We start from the raw sequence: 20,799 nt of genomic DNA, 5'->3' as shown, positions 1-20,799 counted from the left end.
TCGGACTTCATTCTGGCTCATGACATCTCGATTTTTTCACACTCCCGCTTTTCCATCTCTCTCTTTTTCCTGAGGAAAAGACGTTTCTCCTCTCTCCTTTTCTCCCGATACATTTCTCGTGCGCTACGCGTTGCTACTGATTGTAAGGTAGCCCTATATGCCGCATTTTCTCTTCGGTAGCACCACGACACTCCTGGTCATACCTTGGTTAAGGTCTCTGGTATCCAAGTATGGATTTTGCGGCTGTTTGCATGTAGTGGGCAATGCTTTGCCATTGCACTGATATGTTATCGGGATGAGGAGTGCCTTGATTAAACAATTGGGCTGTCTGTTGTGATTGCAGCTTACCGATGTCGAACTTTCGTGTTGTGTCTGTTCGTACTTTATTCGCTACGTTTAACCGGGTACGTGCCTTTGCTGCAACATGGTAGAGGTCCGATTCTACGTTTGCTCCTCGGAACGAGCGCACAACATGATCAATTTGATTTTTTGTTTTCTCATCTGGAGACAACCAGGTGCCCTTATAGATGTCGAGATGTTTAAATCTGGTGCTGCTAACTAACTTTCCGACTGCTGCGCCAAAGATATTTCTCTTTTCAATTTTGGCATTAAAATCGCCTAGAATAATTTTAATGTCATGGGCAGGACAACGGTCATATGTTTCTTTTAAGCGCTCATAAAATATATCTTTGGTCTGTTCGCCCTTGTCTTCAGTTGAAGAATTTTGCTTTAATTCGAAGTGTAGCAAGTCTATCATTCACGGGTGTGAAGCTGGAGAACACCTGGTCTCGACCAACTACAAATCCGCAACCAAACTCATCCTTTATGTCATGGCAGCAGTAATACAGTGCGTCACCTTTAGGTGTTGTTGTGACGCCTTTCCCATTCCATCGTATTTCCTGTATGACAATAATGTCGGCCTTGTACTTTTCAAGTACATCTGCCAATGCGTAAACTGCACCTTCTCCATAAGGTGTGCGAACATTTCAGGTGCAGATTCGCAGATCATGGTCCTTAAAACGTTTGCGGGGGTCGTCAACTTTAAAGGGATTTGTTTTTATTTTCTTTTGTTTTTTCATAGTAGGGAGCTTTTTCTAGGGGAGGGTTACTAACCCGGGGCCCAAACCCTCATTTTTATCATTAAAATTTAATATTTGAGTTTAAAAGTTCACTATTTTAAAAAAAAAATTAATATTTTTAATTCATTTCGCTTAAGGACAAGCTATTAGGTTCTCAGTGATCCCACAAAAATATATGCAGTAGTGCGATACTCTAACTCATTTTTTGAGTTACCGACAAAAATCGGTCAAATTAAAACGCAAAACTATGAATGAAAATTTCAAAAAAAAAATTGGCAGCTCTATCTGTAGAACTTAATGGCTACTTTCTATTCGTCGCTAACTTACCGAAAAACATCGTTAATTAGCGAAATTTTAATCATTTTAATTTTACCGATTTTTGCCGGAAACTCAAAAAATGAGTTAGAGAATCGCACTGCTGATCGGTATATTCGTTATAGAGCTACAGTAAACACCGCAAGCTGTCGTAGGCGGGAATTTGTCAGAAAACTATGCAATATTTTTTTTTAACAAAAAAAAATCCAAAGTAGCTCAAGCTCTTCTATAAAAGTTAGTTTGTAAAAAATCAAGAAAATTGCTTTTTTTGGTGGCTATTACCCCTTAAATACATAAATATTTCTTGTACACATTTTCTCGCTACATTAACCAAATCTTAAACCGCAAGTTTCAATTTTTTCATGAAAAATACAATTTCTCACCTTGCCAATAACAATGCTGATTTGTAATATAAATCTACTCTTTCGCATCCTTAGAACTATCACTTACCCTTAATCTATTATCAGCTACTGTCCACACTCGTGCTCCATAATCATTTGATGTGCCTATTATATAGGTACCAGTGGAATCGAAATCGACGGAATTAATACCAGCACTGCTGCCTCCCAAAACGGAACGTGGCTCTGTGGAACCTAGAAATTTAAATATGAAATTATTAAAACAAATAATATTAAAATAATTTAGAAAAGAAAAAACTAAAGTTTTACTCTTCTTGGCAGTAGAATCATTTTTAATAAAAAATATTAGTTCACATAGAAACATTAACATTTTTTAGGTAAGTTCGTCATTTCATTAAGGGGTTATGGCCACATATATTTAAATATTCACGGTGCGCCTTAACCAATTTTAAATGAAAGGTGCTTATACCTGGGAAGTTTTTGCGGATTCTAAAACTACAATGTTCATAAAAATTAAAAAAAAAATGCCGAAGGGATTTTCAAATGTGTTTTCACGATTTTGCTTGGAAACCGCAAGCCCTATCAAAAAGGAATTAGAGAAAATGTTGTAGCAGTGGAAATTCTCTTCAAGATTGACCTTAATGGCATTTTCGTAGGTTTTATCATTTTTGAGATATAGAAGTTCAAATTGGGACAATGCACTGACTGTATCGTCTCCTTATAAAACAGATTCTGAAACAGCAATGTTAATAGATGAGAAAAATCCGAAAACAAAAAAATCGCTGGAGGGATTTTGAAATAAATCGCGGTCAATGTTCACATTTTTAGTTTTATTTTAGGTTTTCAGGATTTTGCTTGGAAACGGCAAGTCCTATCGAACTAACTTCCCCCCATACCAAGAGCGGATATTATTCGAATGTCCGGCGCAACTTTCGAAAACGATATCACTGTGGAAGGATTAGCAAATGTTTTTCGGGTGTACACAAGCACGTTGTTCTTTTGTTCGTCAAAAGTTTAAAAACGATATCATTTTCGAACATTTTGCGAATGTTTTTTCTTCACAAGAAAAATTGTTTCGAGAAACATTTTTTACTTCGGAAATTTTTTACGTTTTAAAAAATAATGTTATGTAGTTCGTAAAAAATTCCCATTTGCTTTTTTCAAATATTTTCGATATAAATGCTACGTATAATATTAACAAGAAGTGATGATAAACACAAAAGGATACAAATACAAGACAACAATGTTTATAAACAATTACACGCATTGAATCGCAAACATTACAAAGAAGAAAAGGTACATAACAGAAAAATCAAGAGACGTCAGATAAAGTTAAACATGTCATAAAATCGAAACCCCCCATACCATTGCTATCGCAAACGATCCGTTTTCGAATGTTTTTCGATAGTTTTGCGGATATTTTGTTCGAAAACGACACACGAGAACGAATTGAAAACGATTCATCTGTCGCTCAGTTTGTGGCAGGAAAACCTTCGAATTCGAATGTCGTTAATAATATTATTAGCGAATGAAAGATGATAGTTTTTACGATAGTGCCGAAAAAGCATTTTTGGTGGAGTTTCGATTTTATGACATGTTTAACTTTATCTGACGTCTCTTGATTTTTCTGTTATGTACCTTTTCTTCTTTGTAATGTTTGCGATTCAATGCGTGTAATTGTTTATAAACATTGTTGTCTTGTATTTGTATCCTTTTGTGTTTATCACCACTTCTTGTTAATATTATACGTAGCATTTATATCGAAAATATTTGAAAAAAGCAAATGGGAATTTTTTACGAACTACATAACATTATTTTTTAAAACGTAAAAAATTTCCGAAGTAAAAATGTTTCTCGAAACAATTTTTCTTGTGAAGAAAAAACATTCGCAAAATGTTCGAAAATGATATCGTTTTTAAACTTTTGACGAACAAAAGAACAACGTGCTTGTGTACACCCGAAAAACATTTGCTAATCCTTCCACAGTGATATCGTTTTCGAAAGTTGCGCCGGACATTCGAATAATATCCGCTCTTGGTATGGGGGGAAACTCCACCAAAAATGCTTTTTCGGCACTATCGTAAAAACTATCATCTTTCATTCGCTAATAATATTATTAACGACATTCGAATTCGAAGGTTTTCCTGCCACAAACTGAGCGACAGATGAATCGTTTTCAATTCGTTCTCGTGTGTCGTTTTCGAACAAAATATCCGCAAAACTATCGAAAAACATTCGAAAACGGATCGTTTGCGATAGCAATGGTATGGGGGGTTAAGAAACATCAACAACATTTTCTTTAGTCGCATTTCGCATTGTACTAATTTGAACTTCAATATCTCAAAAATGGCAAAACCTACGAAAATACTATTAAGGTCAATCTTGCAGAGAATTTCCACAGCTACAGCGTTTTCTCTAATCGCTTTTTGATAGGGCTTAAGGTTTCCAAGCAAAATCGTAAAAACACAATAAAGCCCTAAAAATTTGAACTTTGATCGCGATTTATTTCAAAATCCCTCTGGCAATTGTTTATACCCTCCACCATAATATGGAGGGTATAATTAAATTTGTCATTCCGTTTGTAACACATCGAAATATTCATCGGAGACCCTATAAAGTATATATATTCCTTATCAGGGTAAAATTCTAAGTCGATATAACCATGTCAGTCTGTCCGTCCGTTGAAATCAATATACAGTTCGAAATTTTTAAGATAGAGCTTTGTAATTTTGTATAGAAGTTTATATTACTTCTAGGATGTTTGGTATTGCAAATGGGCTAAATCGGTCTACGTTTTGATATAGCCCCCATAGAACGGTACCACCTCATTTTCGGTATTTTGAAAGATTTAGCCTCAATATCGCACTTAAAGTGCTGTAGTTTGGTACTTAGTCTTCATTAGGGATATAAAACTTTCCCCCGTATATTTGTCGGTATATGTCCACGCCTTCATATAGCCCCAATAGAACGGTACCACCCGATTTTCGGTATTTTGAAGTTTGTGACCACAATAATCCACCGAAATGGCTCAAATTTGGTAATTGGTCTTCATTTGGTGTATTAAACGTTCCGTATGAAATTTGTCGGTATAGGTCCACGCCTTCATATAGCCCCCATAGAACGGTACCTCCCGATTTCAGTAATTCTGAAGGTTGTGACGTCAATATCCCACCGAAGGACCGAAATTTGTTAGTCTTCCATGGGGTTATAAAATATTCCAGAGAATATATCGGAAATTTGGTATCTAGTCTTCTTTGAGTCTAAAAACTTTACACCACAAATTTGTAGGTGTAGATCGACGTTTTGATATAGCCCCCATAGTAAGGTACCTCCCGAATTTCAATACAACTGGAGGGTATAAAAGGGTGGAGGGTATAACTGTCAAAGTCAAAATTTAAATTTTATCTAAAACAAGTAAAAAAGTATCTGTCGGTTTTTCCGACAGAGATATACCCTCAGCCTGTGTGGATTGAAATATTTTTTTCCAAAAAAAAAAAAAAAAAAACATGTATTTAGGGGGTTTTCAAAATTTTGGGCGTATGAACCGACAAAAGTATGGATAAAATTAAAGCTCGAAAATTTGGGGGGATATCGATAGATAGAGCTTTTTTATCACACTAGCCTACGAAAAACATAACATCGCAGTAAACAAGACAACTAGGAAAACATTCGGTAAAAATGTGCAAAGGATCCTCGAACAGACCCTTAACTACACACAAATGTTGAACATTTGTGTGGGTGGTACCACAAGGATTGGGCAGATAGGGTTTAAGTTTGAACATAAACTACGTTTCGACAAAATTTAGTGATCCATTTTAGCGAATATTTTGGGAATTTTGTGGGGGAGGTCCCGGAAGGAGTGGACCTATAAGCACCAGCTTCGAATTTCATATTACAATATCCAAAGTGTGGGCGAACGCAATATTCGGTTCGAGCTCTCCAGCCACAACATATGGTGCCATAGGGGTTTGTTAACAACTTTCGGGCTGTTTTCTAAAGAAGAATGGAGTTGCCCCCGAAAAAAACTTTTACTGTCGTAATTGAGGCAGCGAATGCAACAAAAATCAAAGTGGTTCGAGAGCAGGTCTTAAAGTGAATTTATCCAACATTTTGTGTGGTAGGTACCCGAGGGAGTGGACAAATATAGCCCATATTCGAACCTGATCTATATCTGGTAGATATATTAGGATGTGTAAAGTATGTACCAAATCGGTCACTCCCATCAAGAGTTATCGTGCGCACAATTTTTCCAAACATTTTTGAACTTTTGTGGGGGAGATACCTGAAGGAGTGGACCGATATGACTTATCTAGGAACTTAAACTAAGTTTGCACAAAATATTACGAAGGCCACATTTTGCACCGAATAGGCAGATCCTTTCGAGAGTTATCTTGCGCTCCAACCACTACACACGGTGTCATAGGGGTTTTTTGTACTTTTCAGGCTATTTTCTCAGGAAGTATGGACTTGCGCTTGATGAAACTTATACCGTGGTATGGGGGACCGTGAATACAAGTTGCTACAACAAAAATCAAAGCGATTCGAGAGCAGTAGGCCTATTCTGTAACTTTTTAACAACTTTACTCATTGTTTATTTTACAACAATTTCATTTGTTTGTTTTGTTTCTGTTACAATAACAAAAGAAATTTAAACAATATCGATAGTTGTTAAAAGTTACAGAATAGGCCTACAGGTCCTAAACTGAACTTTTCCGAAATTTTGTGTGGGAGTTACCAGAAAGAGTGGACCGATTGAGTCCATATTGGAACATTATCTAAGTCTGGTAGAAATTTTACGATGTGAAGAGTTATCGTGCGGACAAATTTTCCGAACATTTCCGAACTTTTGTGGGGAGGTACCGGAAGGAGTGGACCGATATAACCCATCTTCGAACTTAAACTAAGTTTGGACAAAATATTACGGAAGCCAAATTTTGGACCGATTCGGTTGATCCGTTCGAGAGTTATCGTGCGCTCCAGCCAGCCAGACAGACGGACGGACATGGCTAACTCAACAAACAAAACTGGGGTCTAAAAACATTATTTCGACAAGGCACATTTTGCCCGTATGAGAGTGTATATACCCTCGTTAGCATAAATGCTGAGGGTATAAAAATTGCAGTTTTTCGCCATATACCTATCCGTAATTTTTTTACAGTGGGTACGGCTTTTGAACCACAATGAATTTTTCCTTTCTTATTCTCATATCTTCTTACCCAATTTTTGTGCGATCGACTCGAAATTTTCTGCAACATATTATATTCTAACTGTACTTTAAAATAAGCCAATAAAAATTTTGTGACATTTGCAATGGCCATAACCTCTTAAAAATTTAAATTTATTCTCTTAAGTTCAAAACTAAAGAATTCTGGTCAACAAATTTTTTAGAATTGTCTAGAATTAGCACGGAAAGAGTAGAAGACTCAGTTTTTAGATTCAAGCAATTTTGTCAATAAATGTTAGGTGTTATCCGGTACGAAGAAGTTAGAAACTGCCTTATAACAAACAATAACATGTTCTAACTTACCTTTCCCCACATCCCACAGCTTGACCTTACGATCGGCACCACCAGTCGCTATGACACGTTCAATCGGAGCCCAACGTACCGCATGCGATTCTGTTTCATGTGCCTCAAATTTCATATAAATATTTGTTGGATTTGCACTCTTCATATAACTGCCCATACCGCCGCCAGTGTGAAATGGATCTTGCGGTGTACCATACATTTCCGCATCACAGCCGGTTTCAATGTTATGATCACCACTTAAGGTATCACGGTCGCTGTCGTCGTAGGCGTCACCACCAGCGCCGCCGTGTATTGAAGATCCCGATGAATTACGATGATGGGTAAATGATGAATTGGGTTCACGTACAGCGTCCTCAAGTTCTCGTTTCAGTTTGTCGGAACGTTTTCTGAAAATTGACGGCAGTCTTTTTCTAGATATCGTAAAATTACAGATGGAATTTGTGTGTTTGTTTTGGATTTTGGATTTTGAGTGTTTTTTTTGGGTTTTTTTGAGAGGCCAAAAGGGGATTTGGTCGAAAAGTTTGTATTTTTTGCAACATTTTATGTTGGGTGTTGTTGTTGTAGTAATTGGTAGTTTGTTTTTAATATTTGATTTGATTTTGGATTATCATCAACATTTACACACATACACACACGCACACAAACACACATAAGAAAAAAATATGAAAAAAAGAGGAGAGAAAAGAAAGAAAAATAGTGTTGGTTTCTGTTGGTTTTCTATTTTATTTTATTTTCTTAAAAAAAAGAACGTTACTTTGCAGACCTCTAAATAGGGACGCATTTTAATTTTAAAAAGATTTCAGTTTTTTCTAAATTCAAACATAGTTAAGCGTTTTGGTGGTAGTTGGTGGTTGTTTTATTTGAGGGTAAATGCTTTTAAATTTCAAAACTGGAATTGTATCGTTACCGTTATGTTTTCAGGCTAATTTTTGAAAATTTTGCATTCAATGCATGGATTATTGTGACAGTTATGAATGTGAAAATGGAGTGTTTTTTTATGTTTAAATTAGTAATGAAAAAATGTGAGAAAATTGGCAATGAAGATGGGAGACAACACTTTTTTAGTTAATGGCAAACAGACGAGGATGTACTGAAATAAGAAATGATTATGAAAAATACTTCAGTTTCATGCATTTACCTAAAGACATAATTTTCAATACCCTTACTGCTCGTTTAATCAAATTTAATGATCATGCAAACTAACCTGTATAGATGTTTGAATCCTCATAATTTTGAAAACAAAACTGGATATGGCGATAATCAGAAAAATCTATATTTTTGTTAAAAATTAAAACCAATTTTTTTCATGTGAGGCGTTCTCAAGGTAATGGTTAGTAGTATCTCAAAAAAGAACGAAAATGACAAATGAATCACCCTAAGTCGGCGACTAACCCATAAATTTCACTACATATTGTGTTTTGTAAATTGCTCAACATTTTTCAGATCAAGGCTTCCACTACTTTTTTTGGTTAATCTTTGACTCTAGACTAATTTTCTCACAGCTTCGACTTCATATTCGATTCGAAGATGAACCGTTAATCTTACCCACGAACAATTTTCCTAGCTTTCGAAATGTGTCCAATGAACAATTTTCTGCAATGGGAAGCCTAAATATAAAGATGCAACAAATTCGATTGGATATTGTGACGGAGATCCACGTGAATCTACTCTATTCAGAAGACCAATATCGCATACACAACCATTTCAATGCCGTTTTAAGAGTTCCCAAGAACTCACTCTTTCACTGTGCGTAGCTTCGACCTCTTGTTCCTGACTTCAAGCTACTTACTTACTTACTTAGCTGGCCTTTTACAGAACATTTGTTCCATAAGCCGAACTAAGAAAGAGTTCAAGCTACATATAATTGATTATCAAACATTCCAAACTAAGTCCACCCTTCGGCATTGCTCGATGTCCTCAAAGAGTGTGGGATGCTTAACAGTATCAAAGCCTTTTGTTTTGGTTGGAAATTGCGTTTAGCACTGTTGTAGTGCTTTGCTGGAGGATCGGAGTCAGGAAAGGAATAAGCCTCAAAAGTCTTCGCTACGAGAGACAAAAGCAATAGCAATAGCAGGACCACCCAGCCCATTTTTCAGATTTCGGGCACGATGTGGGTGGGTAGCGATAGGTTGTTGTTGTAGCAACGCAAATGTGTTCGTTCGTATATTTTATTCACTTATCTGGGCCCTATTCCACGAAACATCTTATCAACTTTTCATGTTGCACTTAGTAATATTTTTGACAATTTGCCAATTTTTGCGTTCCACAGAACCCTGATAAGTTGCTAAAGATAAGTTGGATTTGCTAAGTTTCCACAAACGTCCTCTTCTGCTGAGTGAAAAGTTGTAACTGCAAACTATATTTTGCTAAAATTTTGCAAAAAATTGTGATCTTTCGTTCCACAAAAAACTTTGCATTTTGTTTTTGCAGACCAAATTTTGATAAGTTTGCCTAAAATTTGTGGGGTAAACGTCCTCTTTGCCAATGCACGTTGTTAAAACAAGTAAAGTTTTTAAAACGTTACGACGGGAGATTTTGTACGGAAATATTGAAAACACGGTAATGACAAGAAATTATAAGGATCGAATTAATTTTTCCGAACATCCAACCTCCGAAGCACCTCCTCTGAACTTCCACCCTAAGAACCATCGCCCTCAGAACTTCCTCCCGGCGAACTACTCACTTCTGAACTTCCACCCTACGAACAACCCCATTCCGAACTACCAACCTTCGAACAACCCCCTCCAAAGCACCCCACAAATCGATGTTTCTCGGCTTTACACTAAGACTAAACCCTCTTTCAGAGTTTTTTTATTTTATTTTCATTTTATTTGTATTTTATTTTTATTTTGTTTTATTTTTATTTTGTTTTTATTTTGTTATACTTTTATTTTATTTTTATTTTGTTTTATTTTTATTTTACTTTAATTTACTTTGTTTTACTTTATTTTATTTTTATTTTGTTTTATTTTTAATTTATTTTTATTTTGTTTTATTTTTTATTTTATTTTTATTTTATTATTTTTATTTTAATTTATTTTGTTTTATTTTATTTTTATTTTATTTTGTTTTATTTTATTTTTAATTTATTTTCATTTTATTTTAATGTATGTATTTTAGTTTTATTTTCATTTTATTTTGTATTTTTAATTTATGTCATTTTTATTTTATTTTTATTTTGTTTTATTTTTATTTTATTTTTTATTTTATTTTTATTTTATATAAATTCATTTTATTCTACTTTATATTTATTTTAATTTATTGTATTTTTATTTTTTTTATTTTATTACTTTTATTTTATTTTGTTTTATTTTATTTTGATTCGTTTTATTTTGTTTTATTTTTTCATTACTCATTTTTACTTTGTTTTGTTTTACTTTTATTTTATTTTTATTTTGTTTTATTTTTAATTTATTTTTATTTTGCTTTATGTTTTATTTTATTTTAATTTATTTTGTTTTATTTTTATTTTATATTAATTCATTTTATTCTACTTTAATTTTATTTTAATTTATTTTATTTTTATTTTCATTTCATTTTTTATATTATTATTTTTATTTTATTTTAATTCGTTTTATTTTATTTTATTTTATTTTATTTTATTTTATTTTATTTTATTTTATTTTATTTTTTCATTACTTAATAATAATACTTAATAATAATTAATAACGGCACTTTCTTTTCATTTTTGTTCTCGCGTCCCATTTTTTACTTTGCGAAAGAGAACAGTAATACTAAAATTTGCTAAGTACAAAGTGAAACTGAAAAGTAATTTTGTAGAACACCGTGGTGCAATGGTATGCACACCCGCCTTGCACACATAAAGTCGTGGGTTCCATTCCTCGGCCAGGCAACATCAAAACACTTTTCAACGGTGGCAAAATACCCTTCAGTAATGTTGGCGACATTTCCTGAGTATTTTAGCCATGTAAAACTTCTCTACAGAAGTGGTGTCTTTGACACGCCGTTCGGACTCGGCGATAAACTGTAGGTCCCATATCATTGAGCTAAATATGAATCGGGTGCACTCATTGATATGAGAGAAGTCTCCCTTGTCCCTTATGGGATGTTTGTGGAACAATTATTATAAAAAAAATTATCACTTTTCAAAATAGCTACTTTTTGATAAGTGCAAAGTGAAAAGCGATAAGTTGTTTCGTGGAATAGGGACCTGGTTCTGGTTCCTCCATATTCATATTCAAAAATTCTGCAACCGTCCATAAAGAATCAGGAAACAGGTGAGTAGGGTTAGCGGAGCCAAACAAATGCAGGATGTCATCTTTGGAATCCACATGCAGCCTAATACGAATTGAGTCGGCGGCATCGTCCGGATCTTAACTGAGCTAAAACCACTAATGTTTGCCTTGGCATCTGGCGTTCTTCTGCTGCGTTGGATGGGAGCGTTCTCACTGTTCCTTTGTACTGCCTTCGCAACTGATAGGACCGTTGATATAGATGTTCTCGTTTTCTCCAGACCATGAATGACTCTGGTGTGCCTGGGTGAGGGAATCCGGTCCGGCTTACGGCGGTTACATCCAAATATGTACTACATCGACACTTTGCTGTGTTGTACCTCAGTCCTCAGGGCGCCATTCTGGCAGGTTTGAATTATGTGTTTGTAACCATAGGTGGAGAACTACTCCCGGCTCAACCAGATGTTTCAGCAATACCATGTGGATTTTGTCAGGACCCAACCCTTTAAATGATTTAACATTCTTAATGACAATTGCATTTGCATCATCCATTGTAAATTGTGGTGGCTCCTACTCGACAGGAATAAATCTAATCTAATGTGACGTAATCCTCTTAGACCTGTATCTACCGGGTTGCTCGACAAATTAGCAATTAAAATAACTTGCGCACCTATTTCCTTCTTTTCAGTGTTTGAAAGCGACTTAAGCGTTTTCCACAATTCATTTATTCTGACTCCAAAGTTGCAACTCTTTAGACTTATTCCCTTTGTGCTCACCGACCAACCTGTTAACTTGCAGTCTCAGCTCCCTGAATCTAGGTTTGGCTCGGCGATGTTCACTACGCTCATTTGCTAAACCGCCGCCTCTGCTAGGAAATTGTGCTCACCGACCAACCTGTTAACTTGCATTCTCAGGTCATCGCGCTAATTTGCTAACCCGCCGCCACTGCTAGGAAATTCGATCTGTCTTCGTGTATTCGACCAACGGTAGCAGTAGTCAAGAGGTCGCAGAAAGTCCTTTCTTTCAATTCAGATGTGATGAAGTCGAGCGGTATGCTTATAGAGATAATTGTAGGAAGAATTGTTTGGTCCAAGACAACGAAGGGTTCTCAGATGACGTAATTTATCAGACAAAGAGACACGATGGTTATATCTGGCGCACTGTGACTCCCTGCATTAATTCTGATAGGGACCCTGCAAAACATAGAGCTTAGATCTGCTCAGCTAGGGATATACCCCTCTTGGCATTACCTAGGACCAACTCAGACCAGACCAGAGGCTCAATTCTCTTTTTATGAAAATGTGAATTGACAATTTTATAAAGGAGTCAAATGAAAATATTATAAAGAAAATATTCTTCATGGAACTAGAATCCAAGTACAGGTTATGACCCCCCAAAGATGGCTAAAGTTGAGGGTATAACATCTATTTATCGGCGAGATGTATACATAAGCACAACTCTACCTTGACAGTTCGACACCTGGCTGCTGTAATTTGAAACATTTTAATTGCAATTCGAGAATTACATTGGTAATTCGAATTACTCGTATTCTTTTGAAATTTGAATTATTTAAGGTGTAATTCAAATTATTTAATTTGAAAATTGTATTATTCCATTTAAATTCGAAACATTTTATTCGTAATTCAAAAAGCCAAATATAAAACCAATGCAACCAAAAACTTAGTAATATTTCTTGTTTCGGATATCAAACGGAATAAGTTCAAATGGAATATGTAAGAACGGTGTTACCTTACCGGGCCGAACTTGTTATACCCTCCACCACGAGTTGTGTTGAAGTAAAATGGAACAATAAGTTTCCTTTTGTTTATGAAGAAGACTAAATACAAAATTTCAGCAATTTCCGTAAAACCATGTAGCTAACCTTCAAAATACCGAAATTCGGGAGGTACCGTTCTATGGGGGCTATATCAAAACAAATGCATGTGTGATTGTATGTGTGAAAAAGCAACGACCAAATGATGTTTCCAGTTTGGTTTTTGCAAATACAAAGACAACTCAGTGGGATCGCTGAGTATACTGGCTATATCAAAACGTCTATCTATACCAGCGCCGATCAGAGAAATACAAACAAAACAAATGCATGTGTGATTGTATGAGTGAAAAAACGACCAAATTATATTTCCTGTTTCTTTTCTTTTCACGCACAGTGTACGTGAGGGAGAAAAGCAAATGCAAAGACACAACCTTCAGAATACCGAAAATTGGGAGGTTCCGTTCTAGGGGGGCTATATGAAGGCGTGGACCTATACCGACAAAATATGGAAAGTTTTACACCTCAAATGAAGACTAAATACCAAATTTCAGTCATTTCGGTGAATAATTGTGGCCATAACCTTAAAAATACCGAAAATCGGGAGGTACCGCTCTATGGGGGCTATATTAAGGCGTAGTAAGCCTATACCGAAAAACTTCTGGGGGAAAGTTTTATACACCCAACGAAGACTAAATACCAAATTTCTGTGGATTACTGTGGCCACAACCTTCAAAATAACGAAAATCGGGAGGTAACGTTCTAGGGGGGCTGTATGAAGGCTTGGACCTATACGGAAAAGTGGGGGAAAGTTTTATACTCCCCAAATGAAGACTAAATATCAATTTCCATCAATTTCGTTGTGATAATGAGGTTAAACCCTTCAAAATACCGAAAATCGGGTGGTACCGTTCTATGGGGGCTATATCAAAACGTGGACCGATATAGCCCATGTGCAATACCAAACATCCTAATAGTAATATAAACTTCTATACCAAATTACAAAGCTCTATCTTAAAAATTGCAAGCTGTAACTTGATTTTAACAGGCGACTTAGAATATTACCCTTATCAAAAACATATCACCAATATTTTTGAAAATTTAACATAGCTGAAGCCAAGGTTTACCCTTTTTGAATACGCGACTTGTGGTTCTATATTATACAAATTAAATATTTTTGGATAAAATGAAATGTTGTTGGACGTGGCAAAAAATATTGGCCTTAAAAAATAATTTGTGTGGAAGCTGTGGCTATATTTATGTTAAAAAATGGGTAAAAATGGGTTGAAGCCACCATGTCTTTTTTTGTTTTCTCCGTATTTGTGAGTAAACCACACTTCTCTCGATTTTCCTGTCAAAGTAAAAGTAGAAGCAAACTAAATAAGGATCATCTCACTAATGTATTACTTTTCAAAATTTGAACTGCTTCTACCATTAAATGATGCTGGCATTTTGAAGCCAGTTTTACAGTGTTTTTTGACATTTTCTTCTAATTTCATTCCGCAAACAGGTTTTACAAAAAATCGTGTATAGGATTGTAGAACTCGCGATTCTGAGTTATTCGATATATGTGTCGTGAATGTAGTCTACACAGCTTCATAGAAATCTGCATCCAAATACGGAAATTTTGTCCGAACATTTTTCTAAAAATCATATTTTTCGGGCCTAATTTTTACAATTGTCATTCGATTTCCCTGTACTTGATTGCACATTTTAGTTTTTTATGTTCCGGATCTAATATGTCATTCCCCGTGAAAATCCATCCACTAAAACGCGAGTTACAAGAAAGTCCAAAGTAGAAAAATCACCTAAAATTGTTTTTGGAAATATCGCGTATTTTATCGCGTTTTCTGCGGTTCGTTTCCACTGCAATGATACAACTAATACAGCATCTTCGTTTTAGCGGAAACAGAGTTTTGAAAACTTCACTGATAAGGGAGCTACATTAATTTTATCCCAAAAAATAGTGTGTGATGCTACATCCACGGTTCTTAATTGATCGCCTTGAAATAGATATATATCGATATAGATTTTCATGGTGAACACTGAAATCGGATGCGGACAAAAATTGTATGCACTTTGTGCAAATTAGAGATATTTTATAGGTTTTTTAATGCTAGGATGCAGCCGATGCTACATCTTACCTCCCAATGTAAATTTCGAAAAATATATTTAAATTAAAAGATATGATCTTGCTGTACATGAAAATCACATGCGGACAAAATGGTTTTGATAATTACGCGATTTACACGTATTTTATAATGCATATAAATTAAAATGGGTTATTTGACCTCTATTTCCATTTCAGAAGCTTTGAGATATATCCTCATCAACCCAATTACCTTCCCTAATGGGAAAGCTTTAATATGAATGTCAATAAAGCAAAATCCGTCTATTTTATTGGGAGATTTAAGCAAAATGAAGGAAGTATTCCTATAAATTTTTACAATATTTTCTACTACATAATGCATGTGAAAAAATATTTTTTCAAACAAAAAATTATTTTTTGACCAAAATATGTGCTTATTTTGGCTGTAACATCCAAACTATAACACCAATCTGTTTGATTGCAGTCTCATTTGATTTGCCGTGAAGTTTGGATCCACAAGAATTTTTTATGTAATTATATGACCACTAAATGGGCTTTAATTTTGAAAAAAGTACACTTATATTCAATAATTTAGCAATTTTATGTACATTACGCGAATTCTGTGTAACATTTTGCAGGTATTATGCTATCTACTCGCTGAAGTCACTTCGAGAGAACTTTTTTGTAACAATTGTGCTCATTAAAATAATTAGCGTTTTTATAATATTTTCTTTCTTAAAAAGCGAAATAAAAGCGCCATAACTTTTGTCCGCAACAACCAAAAATTGGCTCGCGACCAGATTCGTACTGGGAATCTTTTTCTTAACCTACATATCAAAAATCGTTAATGTAGCGCGAAAAAAATTTATCCTTTTTTTCTGAAATGGAATATGAAATAATTGACAATATTGCTGATATATACTTTATAGGGTCTCCGATGAATATTTCGATGTGTTAAAAACGGAATGACAAATTTTGTTATACCCTCCATATTATGGTGGAGGGTATAAAAATTCGAATTACAAATAGACAAATTCGAATTATAAAAGAAATAATTCGAATTTCAAATTGAATGAAACGAATTACAAACGAAATCCTCGAATTAGAATTGTAGTGTTTCAGATTGCGAATGGAATTCCCGAACTACAATTAAAATGTTTCGAATTACATATGTATGTAAATAGTGCAGTATGAACTTCGACTGACATAATCCCTGCCGGAGTCCCTCACTCAAAGCAACCTTAAGATCCTGAGGTTTCTCAGCGTCAATCCCAGATTTTCTGGTTTACTTTAACACTCTACCAATATATTTTTCAGGGTTGGTTAAGAAACCAGTCCATTATATTTTGAACCCCAAGTTTCTTATATTCGATGATATTAAAGTCCACGTTGACCAAACATCTATTTTTATTTATTGTTATATTATTTTTTATTTATATCATTTCATTTTATAAAATGCATCTCTTTCGATTTCTATGTTTATTTTTATTTAAGAAAACCCTTTCGATATTGAATCTATGGGGGGTTATACGAAAATTCCCCATGAGATTTTTTCTTTCCCCCGTTTCAACTTAAGGGAGAAAGTGAAAAAATTCACGGGGAATTTTCGTTCAGAATAAATATGTAAAATCCTCTAACCCTACTATATTCTTGGCATTTTCTAAGAGAATTGTTTTTCGTGATATCTTACAATTATTAATTGGGTTTGTAGAATACTAATTTTTCCTGCCTTCTTCGTACGAATATTTTTTGGAAAATTCATTTCGGAAAATCCCTTTGTAGAACCTCAAATATATATTTTTCACCAAATTGTACCAAATCACTTGCATTTGAAGACAATGACACCATTAGACCATACCAAAAAAATAAAAGAATTTTGAATAAAAAATACACATAGAAACACGAACAAGAACCACACTCTTTTTTCAAACACAAACAAATTAAATAAAGGCAATTCTACACTACAAAAATTATGTACGAAGGCTAAAAAATGTTGTACAACTTATTTTCTTAGTTATATTAATTATCAAGCTAATTATTGAATTTAACTGGATTCGTAATTTGATATTCAGAGATTGTAGGGATTTAAAATGCAATCTTATTTTATAAAAATGGCTTAGTTCATAAACACAACACTGTACTTCATTCTTCTTACTGTTGAACCCCGTTCAACAAACTAGTTATAAGTCAATCAATTACTGTTTGGGTTTAAACGTAAAATACACAACTCATTGAATTTTAACCCTGCTATTACGTTGGGGTCATTTGATGACCCAAATCGTATTTATCATCACCGTATGTCTTAATGGTGGGATATAATTAAAAGTCCTTACTACTCAGTGCATGAATTTTTGAGATTTATTGAAATCTATTAGTTTCATTAAAAATTTGTGCTTAGAAGTCTTTTTATTGCATGTGTATACACATATTATGTTAGGGTCATTTTATGACCCCGTGCGTATATAATGTGGCATGTCAAAATTTAATTTTATTTTTTTTTTGCATTTTCCTTACATATTTTTCTTGTTTTAGATGACATCAAATCAAAAAATAGAAAAAGAATACAGCAAATTGATATTTATTGTTGTAATTTGTACATTCAATCACAACGAATCCTAATGCTTTCAGTTCAGTGACAAATTTTTTGACGATAATATTGACATCGAATTTACGTAAATTTTTGGGTCTTTACTGAATTTATTAGTGAACAGACAAAAATTGTCTCTAATAAACACTTCAAACTATTATCCCACTGCTTAAAAACCTTTTTAAAATGTATACTATATAATTTTTTCACTAAATGGGTCATCAAATGACCCCAACATAACGTATGTGATTTTTTTCTAACGTAGTAGCAGGGTTAACTTAAATTGCATTATAATAATTTATCCAACTGAGCTTTCACTTATTGGAATAAAGGCTGCCATTTATTTTCTATTTTTCAAACGCTCTTATTTTAATGTTAAGACAAAATGTCCAACAAATAAAAAGAACTTCACTTGTTAAACGAAAGCCAAAGCCATTTATTTAAAAATGTAGTATAGTTTTAGGCTGTGTTGTAAAACATTAAAAACTAAAATTGTTGCTTGATGATTTTCACCTTGATTATGAATTCATTTCTTCACAATTTTGAAAATGGTTTTTTATTCAAGTATTTTAAGTTTGACGTTACATTTCAATTAAATTCAATAATCAGCACTTCAAAACTATGGAAGAATTCTAAGTGTACATACATATGTATCTATGTAATCAATTACAGCGACCCAATATTTTTCTTTTTTTTTTTGGAACTCCTACCCCCTAAATGTTTTCTATTTGATGCAAAAGCCCTATTTTGGAAACAACGATCGCTCGGGTGACACGGGATAACGGTAACCGATCGCCATAAAATTTCATATATAATATTTTTGGATCAAATGAAAAAATTATGGGGTTAGGATTTCCAAAAAGAGAAAAAAATGTTTGGGTCACCATAATGTACATATATCTGCAAAAAACTAAACAAAATATAAAGAAAACAACAATAATCTACGAAAATTAATTGCCTTAGTAAATAAAAATTATAACAAAATGATCGAAATAATGAATGAAATTAAAATGAGGATCAAAATAGGAAGCAGGGATTTGGTAGAGCCAATTACATAAAAAACAAATTTTAATGAGCAACCATTAACCAAAGAAATTTTGCAAATAAAATTATCAACTAAAAGCCAATTTGTTCAACTACAAAATAAAAGGAATAAAAGCCAAATAAACATTTAACACAAACACAATGAAATTTCAAAATCAAAATACAACGTTATAGCCATCCATACTTACCTTATAAAGCTTTCGTTTTCTTCATTCAATTTATCAGCATCCTTTGCTTTGTAGTGCATTAAACGATCCAATAAACGACGATTTTCATCCTGATGCATATTATCCAAGGGAGTTGTTTTTGTCAGCATTGTGGTAGAAAAAGTAAAAGAAGATGAAATAAATGTTTTAATTGTTTTATAAATTTTTTAGCGAAATTTTCTTTTCAAACTGTGTTGTTGCCGTTTGGTTTAGAATATGTAAAATGGAAACATTTTCAGTTTTCTTTTTATGCAGCCGGCAAATTTGTCCAATATGAAAAATTAAGCAAACAGAAGAAAGTGTCATGTTTGTTCCTCCCCCTGCCTTATAATATAAATATTTATGCATATTTTTATGGAATTTTCTTAATGGTTTTTTTGCAAAACTGTCCGGCTGTTGTTGGTCTATGGTGGCAATTTGTCATTTCATTGTCAAATATGTGTAAAACTATAAAAAAAATTAGTATTTTTAATATTTAAAAAGCTTACAACGCCCATGATGATGAATTTTCTGCAAATTTGTCAACCAATCCAGTTTCTGCTAGCTCTCGTTATTATTATATGTTGGTTTTGAGTGCCAGTACTGATAGGATTATTATATTTATGATGGATGAGTTAAGTGTTATCTATATTTTGCCCGCATTATGCTTTGTGGAAAATTAGCACATGTCACATGTTAAGGGTTTTTTGTTATGTTTTCACGATTTTGCTTGAAAACGGCAAGTCTTATCGAAATGGGACTGGAGAAAATGTTGTAGCAGTGAAGATTCTCTACAAGATTGGCCCTTATGATATTTTTTCTTAATGTTTTCTTTTAGAAAAATAATCGGCGGAATGTAATACACAGCTCTTCACGTTGTTTCAGTACATTTTTCAACGACGATTTAATAAATATATCAATAATGTGGTGTAATCCGAAAAGCGAGAATAAACTGTTGGTGTGAACTGTGCTTGAAATACGTGTTGTAAAATATATGATGCAAAATACCGCTGAAACAATATGAAGTAATCATTTTAGAGTTTCAGAATGTTCTGAAGAATTGTTGAGAACTTTATTTGGAAGATTTTTGGGAAGGGTTACATGGTTCAACTCCCAATAGTTTAGACAAGAATTTCAGCAATTAAGTAAAATTTTGTATATTTTATCGATTTTGATGCCCTAGATGAAGTTTTTCTTATGTGGTCTGTTCATAAGATAAGTCCTTCTAGTTTAGGGCTACAATATTGCCAAGGACAGCACGACCAAATACCTAATCGTTCCCGAGATAAAGGCCCGATAAATGCAAAAAACAGTTGTTTTAGGCTGGTTTAGATGAGGCCATAAAATCGGAAGTGGATCTGACAGAACAAAACCATACTAGGATTTTTGTAGTCTCAATACGTACATTCAAAAAATGCATACTAGAAGTTGTTTGGTATTTTTAGAATTGTCACTTGCTAGTGTAAACGGGGGGTAACACAGTCCAAACAAAAAAGTAATAATACATTTTATATTGCAAGAATTCCAAAAGGAACTGTATCTAATTTGGGGAGTCACCACCACAGGATTTTTTAGAGCTTTTGTGTCATTCCATGGTCAGGAACCATGCGCACGAAAATAATTATATCGTTGTAATCATAACTAGAAGGT

At 33.9% G+C, this 20,799-nt stretch overlaps 1 protein-coding gene across 7 annotated transcripts in view; it reads right to left on the bottom strand.

Annotated features, from left to right (window-relative positions):
• Atg16 (Autophagy-related 16) overlaps nt 1-20,799 on the bottom strand; it is a 611,817-nt gene that overhangs the window by 569,123 nt on the left and 21,895 nt on the right. For 4 of the 7 annotated variants that reach the window (XM_073960676.1, XM_073960678.1, XM_073960677.1 and 1 more), the window contains exons 4-6: nt 19,153-19,241; nt 7,281-7,690; nt 1,845-1,987 (exon numbers count right to left, since the gene is read on the bottom strand). In XM_073960676.1, the coding sequence (XP_073816777.1) occupies nt 1,845-1,987; nt 7,281-7,690; nt 19,153-19,241 (642 nt within the window). The remainder of the gene's footprint in view (nt 1-1,844; nt 1,988-7,280; nt 7,691-19,152; nt 19,242-20,799) is intronic. The other 3 variants (XM_073960683.1, XM_073960679.1, XM_073960682.1) reach the window with 1 other exon arrangement.

This window comes from Musca autumnalis, unplaced genomic scaffold (genome assembly GCF_047663935.1).
Source record: "Musca autumnalis isolate F117 unplaced genomic scaffold, ASM4766393v1 scaffold_1, whole genome shotgun sequence".
Classification (NCBI taxonomy): Eukaryota; Metazoa; Arthropoda; class Insecta; order Diptera; family Muscidae; genus Musca; species Musca autumnalis.
This window is presented reverse-complemented; position numbering and strand designations above follow the sequence as displayed.